Source organism: Anomaloglossus baeobatrachus, chromosome 6, assembly GCF_048569485.1.
Source record: "Anomaloglossus baeobatrachus isolate aAnoBae1 chromosome 6, aAnoBae1.hap1, whole genome shotgun sequence".
NCBI lineage: Eukaryota > Metazoa > Chordata > Amphibia > Anura > Aromobatidae > Anomaloglossus > Anomaloglossus baeobatrachus.
This window is the reverse complement of record NC_134358.1, coordinates 85,123,423-85,137,585: the sequence shown is the minus strand read 5'-3', so window position 1 is coordinate 85,137,585 and position 14,163 is coordinate 85,123,423. Positions and strand designations below refer to the sequence as shown.

The 14,163-nt window shown below is 45.2% G+C and overlaps 1 protein-coding gene across 1 annotated transcript in view; it reads right to left on the bottom strand.

Moving 5' to 3' along the window:
* The window catches only part of STK3 (serine/threonine kinase 3), a 283,538-nt gene that overhangs the window by 145,856 nt on the left and 123,519 nt on the right, over positions 1 to 14,163 (bottom strand). The window contains exon 7 of the mRNA XM_075353079.1: positions 2,644 to 2,781. Coding sequence (XP_075209194.1) covers positions 2,644 to 2,781 — 138 coding nt within the window. The remainder of the gene's footprint in view (positions 1 to 2,643; positions 2,782 to 14,163) is intronic.

Here is a 14,163-nt window from a genome sequence, read left to right as displayed (position 1 = left end):
AAGGGATTTTAAAGCACCAATCCAGCAAATGTTTTATTTATTTCAGCGCTTCTAATTTCAGGTTTCTGCACTTAGCCTTAAGGCCCAGTCACACTATACAACTTACCAGCGATCCCAACAACGATACAACCTGTTAGGGATCGCTGGTAAGTTGCTAGGAGGTCGCTGGTGAGAAGTCACACTAAAAAGCGACGCTCCAGCGATCCCACCAGCAACCTGACCTGGCAGGGATCGCTGGAGCGTCGTGGAAGCATGCTGCGCTTGGTAAGTAAGGTAAATATCGGGTAACGAACCAGATATTTACCTTGGTTACCAGCGCACACCGCTTAGCGCTGGCTCCCTGCTCTCCTAGCCACAGTACACATCGGGTTAATTACCCGATGTGTACTGCAGCTACACGTGCAGAGAGCAGGAGCCGGCACTGACAGCGTGAGAGCGGCGGACGCTGGTAACGAAGGTAAATATCAGGTAACCAAGGCAAGGGCTTCTTGGTTACCCGCTGTTTACATTGGTTACCAGTGTCCGCAGAAGCCGGCTCCCAGGTCACTGCACATTTAGTTGTTGCTCTGTCGCTGTCACACAGCGATGTGCGCTTCACAGCGGGACAGCAACAACTAAAAAATGGTCCAGGACATTCAGCAACAACCAACGACCTCACAGCAGGGGCCAGGTTGTTGCTGGATGTCACACACCGCAACATCGTTAGCAAGTTGTGCCTCAGCAGCGATGTTGCTAGCGATGTTGCTTAGCGTGACGGTACCATTACACTTATCTGCCAGCGTCTTCACCTTTTATCGGCGCCTTTAAAGTCCCGCAACTTCAGACTGGCCAGAAGGTCAGACGTAATGGTCACAATCTCTTAATTCAAGTCTATGAGAGCCAGAAAGAGGCTCTCATAAACAGGAATTGAAAATGGACCTAGATCCGGCAGGTCACAAACTGCAGGAGACCGATGGAGCGGGTGCGATAGAAAGTGAAGATAGCAGTAGGAGTCCAGCTGTGTATATCAGTCGTGCTCCTGCAGCTGATCGCACCGGTAGAGAAGCTGCAGCTTGTGATCAGCATGACATACAAAGTTACATGTGCTCATGATACATATAAACAAAAACCATTAAAGGGGTCCCATTTTATAATTTATATATTTTTACTTTTTTCAGTCTGTTAAGAGGGTTATAATCTGCTCTATTTCAGGTCTTCCTCTATATGGCCATCCTGACCACTTGTGACTGCTGCATTAGCTATGAATGACAGACAGGAATACCCCTTTAACCTCTTCACGACACATGACGCATTGGGTACGTCATGGATCGTTTCAGGTTAATCCGTACCTGCTACCGCCGGCAGTCGTCAGCGATCGCTGCACGAGTGGAATCGCTACCCACTCGTGCCTGTTAACCTCTTACAGCACGCTGTGAAAATGTCACAGCGCAATGTAACAGCGAGCTGTGGTAAGCATTCATTTACCCGGCTCCATTGGAAGTCAGGTGATGTGATCACGTGGATCCGATCACGTGGATCCGATGGGTTGCCATGGTAACACAGGGTCATATGATGAGTCCTGTAGCTATCATGAGTCAGTTTCTCTTACAGCTGGCAGAGGGCCGTGTGTGAGAGGAGAGCTGCTTTTGTGCAGATCAGAGCAATGCTGTTCTGATCTACAAGAAAAAATGAGTGTTCAGACTGCTGAAGCCCCCTAGGGGTACTAGTAAAATTAAAATTTAAAAAAAAAAAAGTTAAAAAATTCAAAAAATAAAAAACCTAAAAGTTTAAACCACGCCCCATTCGCCCCACTGAAAAGTAAAGGGTTAAAAAAAGAAAATATACTCAAGTATTGCCGCGTTCCGAAATGCCTGATCTATCAAAATATAAAATTAATATGATTGGTGAATAGCGCAGCGGCAAAAAAATTCCAAACGCCAAAATTACGTTTTTTCGGTACTGCAAATTTTATGCAAAATGCGATAACAGGTGATCAAAACGGCGATTCTGCGCAAAAATAGTACCGTTAACAACGTCAGTTCAAGATGCAAAAAATAAGCCTTTACTGAGCCATAGATCCCGAAAAATGAGAACAATACAGATCATGGAAAATAGCACAAAACGTGCGCCATTTTTTTTGGGACAAACTTCTGAATTTTTTTTAACCCTTTAGATAAAAGTTAACCTATTCATATTTGGTATCTACAAACTCGTACCGACCTGAGGCATCACACCGACACATCAGTTTTACCATATAGTGAACACTGTGACTAAGCTATCCCAAAAACAATCATGCAATCACACTTTTTTTTTTGCACTTGGCTTTTTTTTGCAGTTTTCCAGTACACTATATGGTAAAACATATGGTTTCATCTAAAAGTATAACTCGGCCCACAAAAAAATAAGCCCCGATATGGCAAGACTGACAGAAAAATAAAGTTACGGTTCTCGGAAGAAGGGGAGCGGAAAACAAACAAACCAAAAATCGGAAAATTGCCCAGGCGTGAAGGGGTTAACAAACAAACCATCACATACAATTTTTGGAATTTGATATTCAGGAAATGACACCTGCATCAAACGCGTGTAACACAACCGTGGGAGTGAAAAATATTCTGTACAGGGAAGAGACGGAAGACCATTGGCAATATGTACAAGCATCACTACCTGTAGGAGGTGTGTAGCCGTCGCTCTCTGCTCAGGGTTTTTCACAAGACATTTCTTCACAAAATCTGTAAATTCATCTGACCACAGCTCAGGTTTCCTGAAAGTAGGTGGAGGATTTGTAGGAATCATAAATATAGCCTAAAATATAAAATAAAAAAAAAAGTTAAAACGCAGTGTAAGGAAACAATATAGACAGCTGAAATAAAAGAAAAGAATCGACCTGAAAGGGAAATAAAAATGACTGACTAAATCAGCTATATATATGTTAAAAATATCTCTAGCATCATAACCTGTATTAAAGAAAAATATATACCTATTGTAATCCCTACACTGGTCCTTCTTATGACTTCCTATTGTTTAAGGAAATAACACATGTACATTGAATTAGATTGAAGCATCTAATGAGTGTGTGCAAAGGTCATTGTGAATAGTGAGGAAGCAGGGTCAGCTGCGACATCACCTACTGTGTTATTGTGATTGGTGGATCCTGTGTTATCTGTGTATTAAGGTGTTACCGGTCATTGTAATCCCATCTATAATAATAATCATAATAAATAAGAAGCCTGGTGAAAACTATAGGGTTAATTCATCAAGGCTTTCACACCAGAAAATAGGTGTAAAACTGTTTGAAAAAATGTAAAATGGTTATTAAATAATTATGGTATTGCAGCTTAGCACTATTTGACCAGAAAAAATTAACTCTAAATAGAAACTAAGGGGTAACGCTTCTTCTTGTGCAGAGTGACATATTTGACATGCCAGTGTAAGGAGGCTTATAAGCTATGCAATGCTCCTCTGGAAAATTAAATATGCAAATTGGCTCTTTGGAGATGAAGAGGATGTGATCTCTAGCACCATCTATTGGAAATAGCAAACCTTAAAGTCAATATAGACCCTTTACCGAGCCTTGTCATATGACTTAAGGTCCCGTCACGCACAACAAGATCGTCAACGAGATCGTTGCTGCGTCACGGTTTCTGTGACGCAGTAACGATCTTTTCAGCGATCTCGTTATATGTGACACCTACCAGCGATCAGGCCCCTGCTGTGAGGTTGCCGAAGGGTCCGGACCATTTTCTTCAAAGGCGATGTCCTGCTGGGCAGGACACATCGTTGTGTTTGACACCTACCAATGACCTCCTATACAGGTCGCTCATCGTTACTGAGTCGTTGGTAAGGTCTGACTGTGTGACATCTCACCAGCAACCTCCCAGCAACCTCCCAGCAACCTCCCAGCGACTTACCAGTGATCCTTATTAGGTTGCATCGTTTCCGGGATCGCTGGTAAGTCGTTAAATGTGACGGGGGCTTTAGGATAACAGCCACCCGTGTCTGCAAATTGAGATTCTGGTTTGGCTTTTGGCATTAGTCACATGGCAAGGATTGTTAAAGGGTCAATGTTGCAAATAAATGAAAGTCTCAGGGGGAGCAGCGAGAATAAAATAAAGCTGGGTTTACACACTGCAACATCGCAAACGACATCGCTGTAACGTCACCGGTTTTGTGACGTTACAGCGACCTCCAAAGCGACATTGCAGTGTGTGAAACCTATCAGCGACCTGGCCCCTGCTGTGAAGTTGTGATCGCTACAAATCGTTCAGGACCATTCCTAGGTCCTTTGTTTCCCGCTGTGCAGCATGCATCGCTAGCAAGTTTCAGTGTGTAAAGGGGACTTTACAGCGACTCCGCGGCTCTGTCTGTATAGCGTCCTGATTAGCGGTCACCGGTGAAGGATTCACCGGTGACCGCTAATCCCCCGAGTGACTGAAGTGTCCCCCCCTCTCTCATACTCACCGATCCCCGATCACCGGCGCTGCACGGCGTTCACTCTGCTCCAGCGGCTTTTCCTTTTTTGAAAAAGCCGGCCGCTCATTAAACAATCTCGTATTCCCTGCTTTTCCCCGCCCACCGGCAAATATGATTGGTTGCAGTGAGACACGCCCACACGCTGAGTGACAGCTGTGTCACTGCACCCAATCACAGCAGCCGGTGGGCGTGTCTATACTGTGCAGTGAAATAAATAAATAATTAAAAAATCCGGCGTGAGGTCCCCCCCCCAATTTTAATACCAGCCAGATAAAGCCATACGGCTAAAGGCTGGTATTCTCAGGATGGGGAGCTCCACGTTATGGGGAGCCCCCCACCCTAACAATATCAGTCAGCAGCCGCCCAGAATTGCCGCATACATTAGATGCGACAGTTCTGGGACTGTACCCGGCTCTTCCCAATTTGCCCTGGTGCGTTGGCAAATCGGGGTAATAAGGAGTTATTGGCAGCCCATAGCTACCAATAAGTCCTAGATTAATCATGTCAGGCGTCTATGAGACACCCTCCATGATTAATCTGTAAATTACAGTTAAAAAACACACACCCGAAAAATCCTTTATTAGAAATAAAAAACACTAACAAATTCCCTCATTACCAATTTATTACCCACAACAAAGCCCTCCTTGTCCGGCGTAATCCACGGTCCTCCAGCGTCGCATCCAGCTCTGCTGCATGCAGGTGACAGGAGCAGCAGAAGACACAGCCGCTCCTGTCACCTGCACGCAGCTAATGAAGAGAGCCGTGTGATTGGCTGAGCTGTCACTGAGGTTACCTGGATCCAGCGGTGGATGCAGCGGTGGCCGCGGGTAACCTCAGTGACAGCTCAGCTGATCGCGCTACTCACCGCTGCTCCGGTCAGCTCCACGCAGCAAATGAGGTGAGTAGCGCGATCAGCTGAGCTGTCACTGAGGTTACCCGCGGCCACCGCTGGATCCAGGTAACCTCAGTGACAGCTCAGCCGATCACACGGCTCTCTTCATTAGCTGCGTGCAGGTGACAGGAGCGGCTGTGTCTTCTGCTGCTCCTGTCATCTGCATGCAGCAGAGCTGGATGCGACGCTGGAGGACCGTGGATTACGCCGGACAAGGAGGGCTTTGTTGTGGGTAATAAATTGGTAATGAGGGAATGTGTTTGTGTTTTTAATTTCTAATAAAGGATTTTTCGGGTGTGTGTGTTTATTTACTGTCACTTACAGATTAATCATGGAAGGAATCTCGGGGAGACACCTGACATGATTAATCTAGGACTTATTGGCAGCTATTGGCTGCCAATAACTCCTTATTACCCCGATTTGCCAACGCACCAGGGTAAATCGGGAAGAGCCGGGTACAGTCCCAGAACTGTCGCATCTAATGTATGCGGCAATTCTGGGCGACTGCTGACTGATATTGTTAGGCTGGGGGGCTCCCCATAACGTGGGGCTCCCCATCCTGAGAATGCCAGCCTGCAGCCGTATGGCTTTATCTGGCTGGTATTAAAATAGGGGGAGACCGCACGCCGGATTTTTTAATTATTTATTTATTTACACGGCACACAGCCGCGCGGCATTAAATGAAGTCGGGTGAAGTTCACCTGCTTTTTTGACACGTCCCCAACGACCAGCTAGTCGCTCTGCAGGTCCGGATCGCTGTTAGGCTATGTGCGCACGTCGCGTAAAAACATGCAGTTACGCTGCGCTTTGTAGCGCAGCGTAACTGCATGCGTCCTGCGTCCCCTGCACAGTCTATGGAGACTGTGCAGGGGCCGTGCGCACGTGGCGTTTAAGAGCGCAGCGCTTCGGCTACTGCCTATGGCAGGAGCTGCAGGCAGAGCGCATGGAATCGGCGCTCACTACGGACATTTCTGCAGCGATCTAAAGCGCACATGTGCTCTTCAGATCGCTGCAGAAATTTCTGCAGGGCTTGTACGCAACGTGCGCACATAGCCTATGGTCGTTGGCCAGGTCTGCCTGTTTGACAGCTCACCAGAGACTTTGTAGCGATCCCGGCTAGGTTGAGATCGCAGGTTGGATCGCTAGAAAGTCTCAGTGTGTAAACCTAGCTTAAGAGCAAAAACAGGTCACTTATCACCTGGTTGACAAGTAATGTTTGAGCATAAGATTTGCAGACAACACTGGGGGGCGAAACACTTTAATATACTAGTGCACAGATGTATAAAATCAGAAAACCCTATGGTCTGTAGACAAAGCAAACAAAAGTACATGACAAAGTTTCTTCTACACATGGAGGAAAAAAAAGTTGTGAATATCTGGCAAATTAACAAAAAAAATTACGAATAGTTTTGTGTTTTGTTTGTTTTTTTTATGGCCTGGCAGCTGACTACTACAGATTCTCACAGAACGCCTGTCCTTGAAGGAAACAATCTGGCAGTGACCTTTAGTACCCTGGGCTGTATCCTTAATCTCTTGATCTGAAATTAAATGTAGCAGTTATTCAGTAGCAATTAGAGCCTTTCCCAGCTGTTATCTGCAGTCCGCACATATCCCTCGTTACCTGCAGTATATGAGAGGCTGTAAATTATGCGGGTTGTCTGCAGAGGACAGCTCCAGTATGGGAAGGGTCACCAGCTTGCCCTCCGAATCAATATACAGCAGCAGTGAAGATTATTAAAATCAATAGTTGTATTAACGATTACAGAGAGACACTTCACTGACGACCGCTGCCGGAGCCGCACGTCATGTCACGCTACTGATTTTCCCATTGTTATTGTTCAGAGCTCAGGCTGAGAAGACTATTATACAACGGTTACCGGTGATTAGTGCATTAACGATTAATAAAACGTGGTTTCCTAGCTAAGGACCTCCAGCGGAGATAGCCCAGAAAGATTGCCTTTCCTCTGGAGGAACAGGCAGGTCATACAGTGCACAGGCAGCCAATGGCTCTCTATGGGCACCATGAAATGTTCTCTTTCCCCTGAGGTGGCGCTGCAGTAGAATACTCCGCTACCAAACAAATTGCGGCTGATTCTTGGAGATCCTCGCAGCTAGACAATCTATAATTTACTTTTTCTTTTTGCTTAAGCTGTGTGCACACAGTGCATTTTTATCACTTTTTGTGTGTTTTTAAAAGGGAACCTGTCAGCAGATTTGGGGCGTATAAGCTGCGGCCACCACCACTGGGCTCTTATATACAGCATGTTAGAATGCTGTATGTAAGAGCCCAGGCCGCTGTGTAGGACGTAAAAATCACTTTATAATACTCACCTAAAACGGTTGCTGCGGTGGAGTTGGGCCATATGGGCGTCTTCTTTCTCCAGTGCCGGAGCCTCCTCTTTCGGCCATCTTCATCTTCTGAAGCCAGGGTGCATGACGTGTTCTACGTCACACACATTCGCCGGTCCCGCGCAGGCGCACTACAATACTTTGCTCTGCTCAGGGCAGAACAAAGTGCGCCTGCGCAGGATCTCAATGCTGGCGAATGACGTAGGACGTGTCATGCACCCAGGCTTCAGAAAAAAGACGACAAAGATGGCAAAAAGAGGAGGCGCCAACATCGGAGAACGAAGACGCCAATCTGACCATTCTGAACTGCACCGACCGTTTAAGTGAGTATTATAAAGTAATTTTTAAGTTCTACACAGCGGCCTGCGCTCTTATATACAGCATGTTAGGATGCTGCATATAAGAGCCCAGTGGTGGTGGCCCCAGCTTATAGGCCCCAAATCTGCTGACAGGTTCCCTTTAAGCGCAGTTTTGTCACAAAATGTCAGGCAAATCCTGATGCTGAGAGATGCAGAAATGGTGCAGAAATTTCTGCAACCAAATCCTCAACGTGTGCATAGCCCTAGGGTGCGTGCCAATGATTAGTGTTCACAACGTTTTGGATGCAGCATATTTCAGATGCGTCCAGAACACTGCATTGTACAGTATAAGCACAGTGGATGGATTTCTAGAAATCCCATGCCCATTATGTGTGTAGTCCCGCAGCATAAACTGACCTGCGGGGCTTCCTGCACCGCAGCATGTCAATTCCTTACTGCAGAGACGCAAGTCTTCTCCATAAGGAGAGCAGAATAGATAAATTGCAACTGCACGAACCCTGATCGTGGACAAGAGCAACTGCGGCCTCCTGAATTGGATACTTATGGCCCTGCAGGTCAGGACCCGCCACGTCCAGGACTTGTTGATCGCTCAACCAATGAGGCCCCCCAGTGATCCCAAAAACAGGGCGGTGGACCCCTGCAGAGCCCAACCTTGAACGGAGTGAGCTGCACAGGCTTCGGACTTCACTTCATTGTCAATGAAACAGTTGGAAAAAGAACAGTGCTCAACTATTTCCAGCAGTCATTCTGATCATGAAGCGGAGGCTGAGCACGTGCAGCTCCACTCAGCTTGGGATTGTGGGGGATTCCTGCAGCTGAATCTTCTACAAACAGCAAGTGAGTGGGAATAACCCTGACATACATATTTTTATTTAACATACTAGCGCAGAGAGGCACCGGGAGTCAGAACTATAGGGTGGGGACAGAGGTTGCAGTGAAACACAGATCTGGAAACAAAGAAAAAAAAAAAAAAAGAGACCCCAGTACAGTGGAACCTCTGTTTACGAGTAACTTGGTGTGCGAGGATTTCTCTATACGAGCAAAGCTTGCTATAAATTTGTAAATCTGTTTGCGAGCAATCTTTCCTGTACAAGCAAATACTCACTGCACACACTTCCGGTTCCGTACTTTTACTGCGCTCTGACCCGCTCTTGCAGTACACACAAACACACACATTGTGTTCACCTTACCCTCCGTTCCCTCAGCGGCCTCCTGGTTCATATAGTCCGCAGGTACAGTATGTGTAACCGGTAACCATCGCGACGACGAAGGAGCTTCTGCTGTCAGTCGCTTCTCAAAGGCAGCGCGCTGGCCAATCAGAGGCAAGCGGCTCCTGCGTATGACATCTGCTGTTGAAGCACTGACTGCAGAAGCTCCTGCATCAGTCGCGATGGTTACCAGATACACATACCTGCGGACTACAAGAACCAGGAGGCAGGCGAGGGAACAAAAGGTAAGGTGAGCAGAATGTGTGTGTGTGTGTGTGTGTGTGTGTATGTATTTAAGTAATGGCACAATAGGGAACCAGGTTTGGACATTGCACACGTTGTGGAACGAATTGTCTGAGTTTCAATTATTTCCTATGGGAAATCTTGCTTTGCTAGACGAGTAACTTGGTTTACATGCACACTCCCAGAACGGACTGTTCTCGTAAACCAAGGTTCCCCTGTATTACACAAAAGAAGTGATATATAAAGGCGTTCATGTAAGTTTGTTTTGAGACCCAAGAAATTAACTACTTAAGGATCTCCCAACCAATGAAGTTAATTTACTTCCCGAGGTCCTCGTCTTTCATCCAGTGCATTTACAAAAGATTGTCAGAGATCCTGGACAGAAGACAGAAGCAGTTTTCCCTGTTTCTGTCTTCTATCTTTCCAAATACATTGTTTTGTATGGGATAGAGGCATGGGTGGTTTTGTGAGGGTGTCATACAAAAGCATGCCATACTCTAAAAGTACTAGACGGAGAGAGAGGCTTGCATACAAATATTCTTAAAAAACATATGTACGACTTTTCAACAAAAAAAAAAAAATTTAAGTACTGTGTGTTTAAGAATGCAAACTAGAAGCTATGGCATCAGTTACCTGTAGACTTAGATTTAAAAACAAAACAAAAAAAACAACAAATAAAAAGGAGGAGCCAGGAGGATACTTTTGTCATCTTCCAGGCAACAGAGCCATATGGGAATTTTTTGCACGTGCATTTAAATCTTTTTTGACTTAGGGTGCCATGTCCACAATCAATATTTGCAGTGTTTTGGACGCAGCATGCTTCAGCTGCGTCCAAAACGTTGCGGTGTACAGTACAAGCACAGTGGATGGGATTTCTAGAAATCCTGTAGGCACTGTGCTTCATTTTTCTGCAGCAAACACTGACTTGCGGAGCGTCTTTCCAGACCACAGCTTGTTAATTGATTGCTGTGGAATCACATGCATCCTCCGTACGGAGAACACAAGCAGGAGACCGCAGCGCACTGAACCATGATTGTGGGTACAAGCAGCTGCAGTCTCCTGCGGAAGAGACATGTGGCCCCGCCGGTCAGGATTCACTGTGTTAATGGGGTAATCATGTGAACAGGACACAGAATACATATGGTAGGAAAACAATAATGGGTAAATATTGAGCCCATACACTTTAGATTGCTGTCTACATCTCTCTTGACTGCCTCACTCACATGACTACTCCACTGAGCATTTGTGTGCACTTTACGGGGATAGCGGAACAAGTCGTCGCAAGACATTTCTGGCAGAGATATATCTAACTGGAGAACAAAACGATTGAGTGCTGCGGAGAGTGGGGACGCCTCCATCCATACACATCAACCCCACAAAATTCAGCATGCGGACACCGTCATTGTATTGTTTATGGGGGGCTTTTTAGCACCATGCATTTTATATAAAATCTATGACCGGCTATGCATTTGTAGCTCATACCGGGCTCGACACCTTCCTACATAAACACTGTGCAGCAGTAAACAGTCAGCTCCATGAACTCGAAAAGCCCCAGAGAGAAGTTTATCGCCTTATCTCATCTTCCTTCATAAAAAATAACTACTGCAAATATTTCCCTAGTCAGCACATTGTTTGGATAAAGAGAAGAAACAGAAGCTTAGACATAAGAAAGAATTACAGGATAAAGTCCCCACTAACAGCATTAAACATTATCTTATCTAGGGAAGAGCTGGGATACAAGCAATGTTGACAGAGACAGGCTCATTTCTCATTTTCTTTGCACGGAGCCTAAAAAAGGTGGGGGAAAAAAATACATATATATGTCCGATATCTGTCAAACTTCTTTGATGTAATTAAAAGTTTGCTTTACAATGATGTGACATGAAAACTAACCCTGACGTGATAACATGAATCCACAAGTTGTCGCATTAAAATGACTTTTTACGCTTAAACCTTAATTTGTCTGAAATAACACTATGGATAACCTCAGGTTACTTGATATTTACTTGCAATTCGAGAGATCCTTCCCATTGAGGCAATCCCAATCATTATAAAATGAATCAAATTTGCAAATAGTGAATTAGAAACAAATTGCAGTATGAGATTATTTCTACAGCTTCTTGGTGTCTCCATGGTTACAGACTACAAACACAGCGTAGTCAGACTCTGCAGGTATGCCCACTCTGTTATATTTCTTTCTACTCTACATTAGCTTTTAAAGAAAATCTGAAATGCTGTGACATGCTCGAGAGCGCATGGATGTCATTATCAGCTCCCCTAAGGAGAGCCCTCTGCTAAGGGTATTCTCAAAGACTCCTCCCTGACCTTCCTTGGTGCGTAAAAGGGAGTGACCTGACAAGTTTCTGTTAGATTGCGCACAGTAAGGTTAACTAGCCAAAAAGGAAAAAAGGCCTAGATTCCATAATGTTTATGTTTCAAATAAGAATTTAGTTTATTATTGTATTGGTGCGGCAAGCCAAATCAGGTTGCTTCTGTCAATCAGACCATCGTCAGGAAAACATATTTCACTGTTAACGGGAACCTGTAAGGTCCCCTCTGGCCAGAAGCATTGACAACTACATGCCCAAATTCCCTCCCTAACCAGCCTATTCACTAATATTAATGTTTAAAAAAAATGACTTGTAAACCTCGCCCTTCCTATTTTAATTAGGGCCTTGACTAGTCAATGGGGCGTTGTTTCCCTACACTAGTCAGCCCTCTTTCTTTCACACCTCTGTAGGCGTGAGAACATGATTTCCACAAGCTGGCGTCACCGCCCACTGCTGGAAATCTTGTGCATGTGCGGGCTCAGTTTGGTAGCGTCAATGCACTTCAGAAGCAGGATGTACCCTTCCCGGCTTCAGGGAGGTGTACTGGGCATGACCGGAAGTTCAGAACACGGCTCACATACACAGAGATAAAAGGATCAAAAGCATAATGGTTGGAAAGTAGACTCTTGAAGCTACTGATGAAGTCTGCTTTAATAGACAGACAGATATAAATATAAGTTCTGCATTAAGGAAATCTATCCTAGTTGTGCTCCTTTTAAGGCAACAAGTGGAGTGCTGTGTATTTCCTCTGTGACATGCCTTCAGTTGTTCCCAACTTGTTCTATGCTGTTTACTATGGTGTAAATACTTTCCTTAGAGGGGGGGGGGATGTAGGGTATAATGATGGAGCTTGAAAATTGAAAGTGTTGTCCCCACTACTCGGACAATCCCTACTCAATAACCATGTTTACCCCCGTTAAAATAATACTTATACTCTCTTATGGTGCCAGCGTTGTTCTAGCGGTGTTGGCACTTGATCTCCTGGGGCTCATGTGACGTTTTAGGTCATGTAAGCACTGTGCCTAATCAGCGTAGTCTTCCTTCTTCCCAAGTTAGGACATAAACATCAGGAGGAAGTGAGCGGCCAGCCCTCCTCTTGATGTTGGTTTTGTCTGAAGGCAGTGAGAGGGAAGACAGCGCTGATTGGGCTGGCGTGCAATGTTACATAAACCCCTGGAGATCAAGTGCTGATACCACTGGAACAGCACCCGGCACCAGAAGGGAGTATAAGCATTGTTATTTTAACAGGGCAAACATGGTGATTGAGAAGGGGTTGTCCACTACTTGGAAATCATTTTAATAATATAAAGGGTTCTTTACAGTTAGAGCAGTCAGACTGTGGAATGCCCTACCACAAGAGGTAGTAATGGCTGACACTTTAATAACGTTTAAAAAAAGGCTGGATGATTTTCTCAGAACACACAACATTGTCGGTTATAAATGATTTGGTGACACAATCTATAATTGGTGGAGGAAGGTGGAGCTAGATCGACCTATGTCTTTTTCCAACCTATGTAACTATTGTATGTATTATATTTTTTAAGGAGTTTCTTTCCAGGATACAAAGCATTTCTTTAATCTACATATAGAGTCAATTAATAGGCCCACATTAAAAGGAACCACGAGCAGTTCTGGGTGCATATTGCTAATCCCTAACTAACCATCCCTGTATACACTAGCATAGATAAAGAGATCTGTAGAAAAAGTATTTCTAAAGAACTTCTATCGTATGCTAACGTGCGAGGGCAGTAGCCCCCGGGCGTTAGATCCCCTGGTTAGTCTCCTCCATTAGCATGTTAGTACGTTTCTGTGGGTGTGCTATCATGCTAATGAATGTGCAGCGTTAGAGATTTCACTCACCTCTCCGCTGCCATCGCCGCTTGATGCTGGATTTCGGCTCAGTGCGCATGACCCCGAAGTTTGGATCATGCGCACTAGTTCAGTTTGAAGCCAGGATGCGTACACCCGGCTTCATAGTGCGCATGACCGAACGTCCGGGGTCATGTGCACTGAGGTGAAAACCCCCGTTGGACGCGATGGCAGCGGAGAGGTGAGTGAGATCATCCTGTGACGCTGCGTATTCATTAGCATGATAGCAAACCCACAGGGGCGTACAAACATGCTAATGGGGCTAGCAAGGGAAGCAATGCCCTTGGGGCTAGTCCCCTGGCTCATTAGCATAGATAGAAGATCTTTACAAATACTTTTTCTAAAGATCTCTATCTATGCTAGTGTATATAGGGATGATTAGGCAGGGATTAGCAATATGCACCCAGAACTGCTCGTGGTCCTGGCTGCAAATTGCCCCTGACAGGTTCCCTTTAATCATGACTGTTTCAAACTGTAAACAACATCAATACAATAAAAAATAA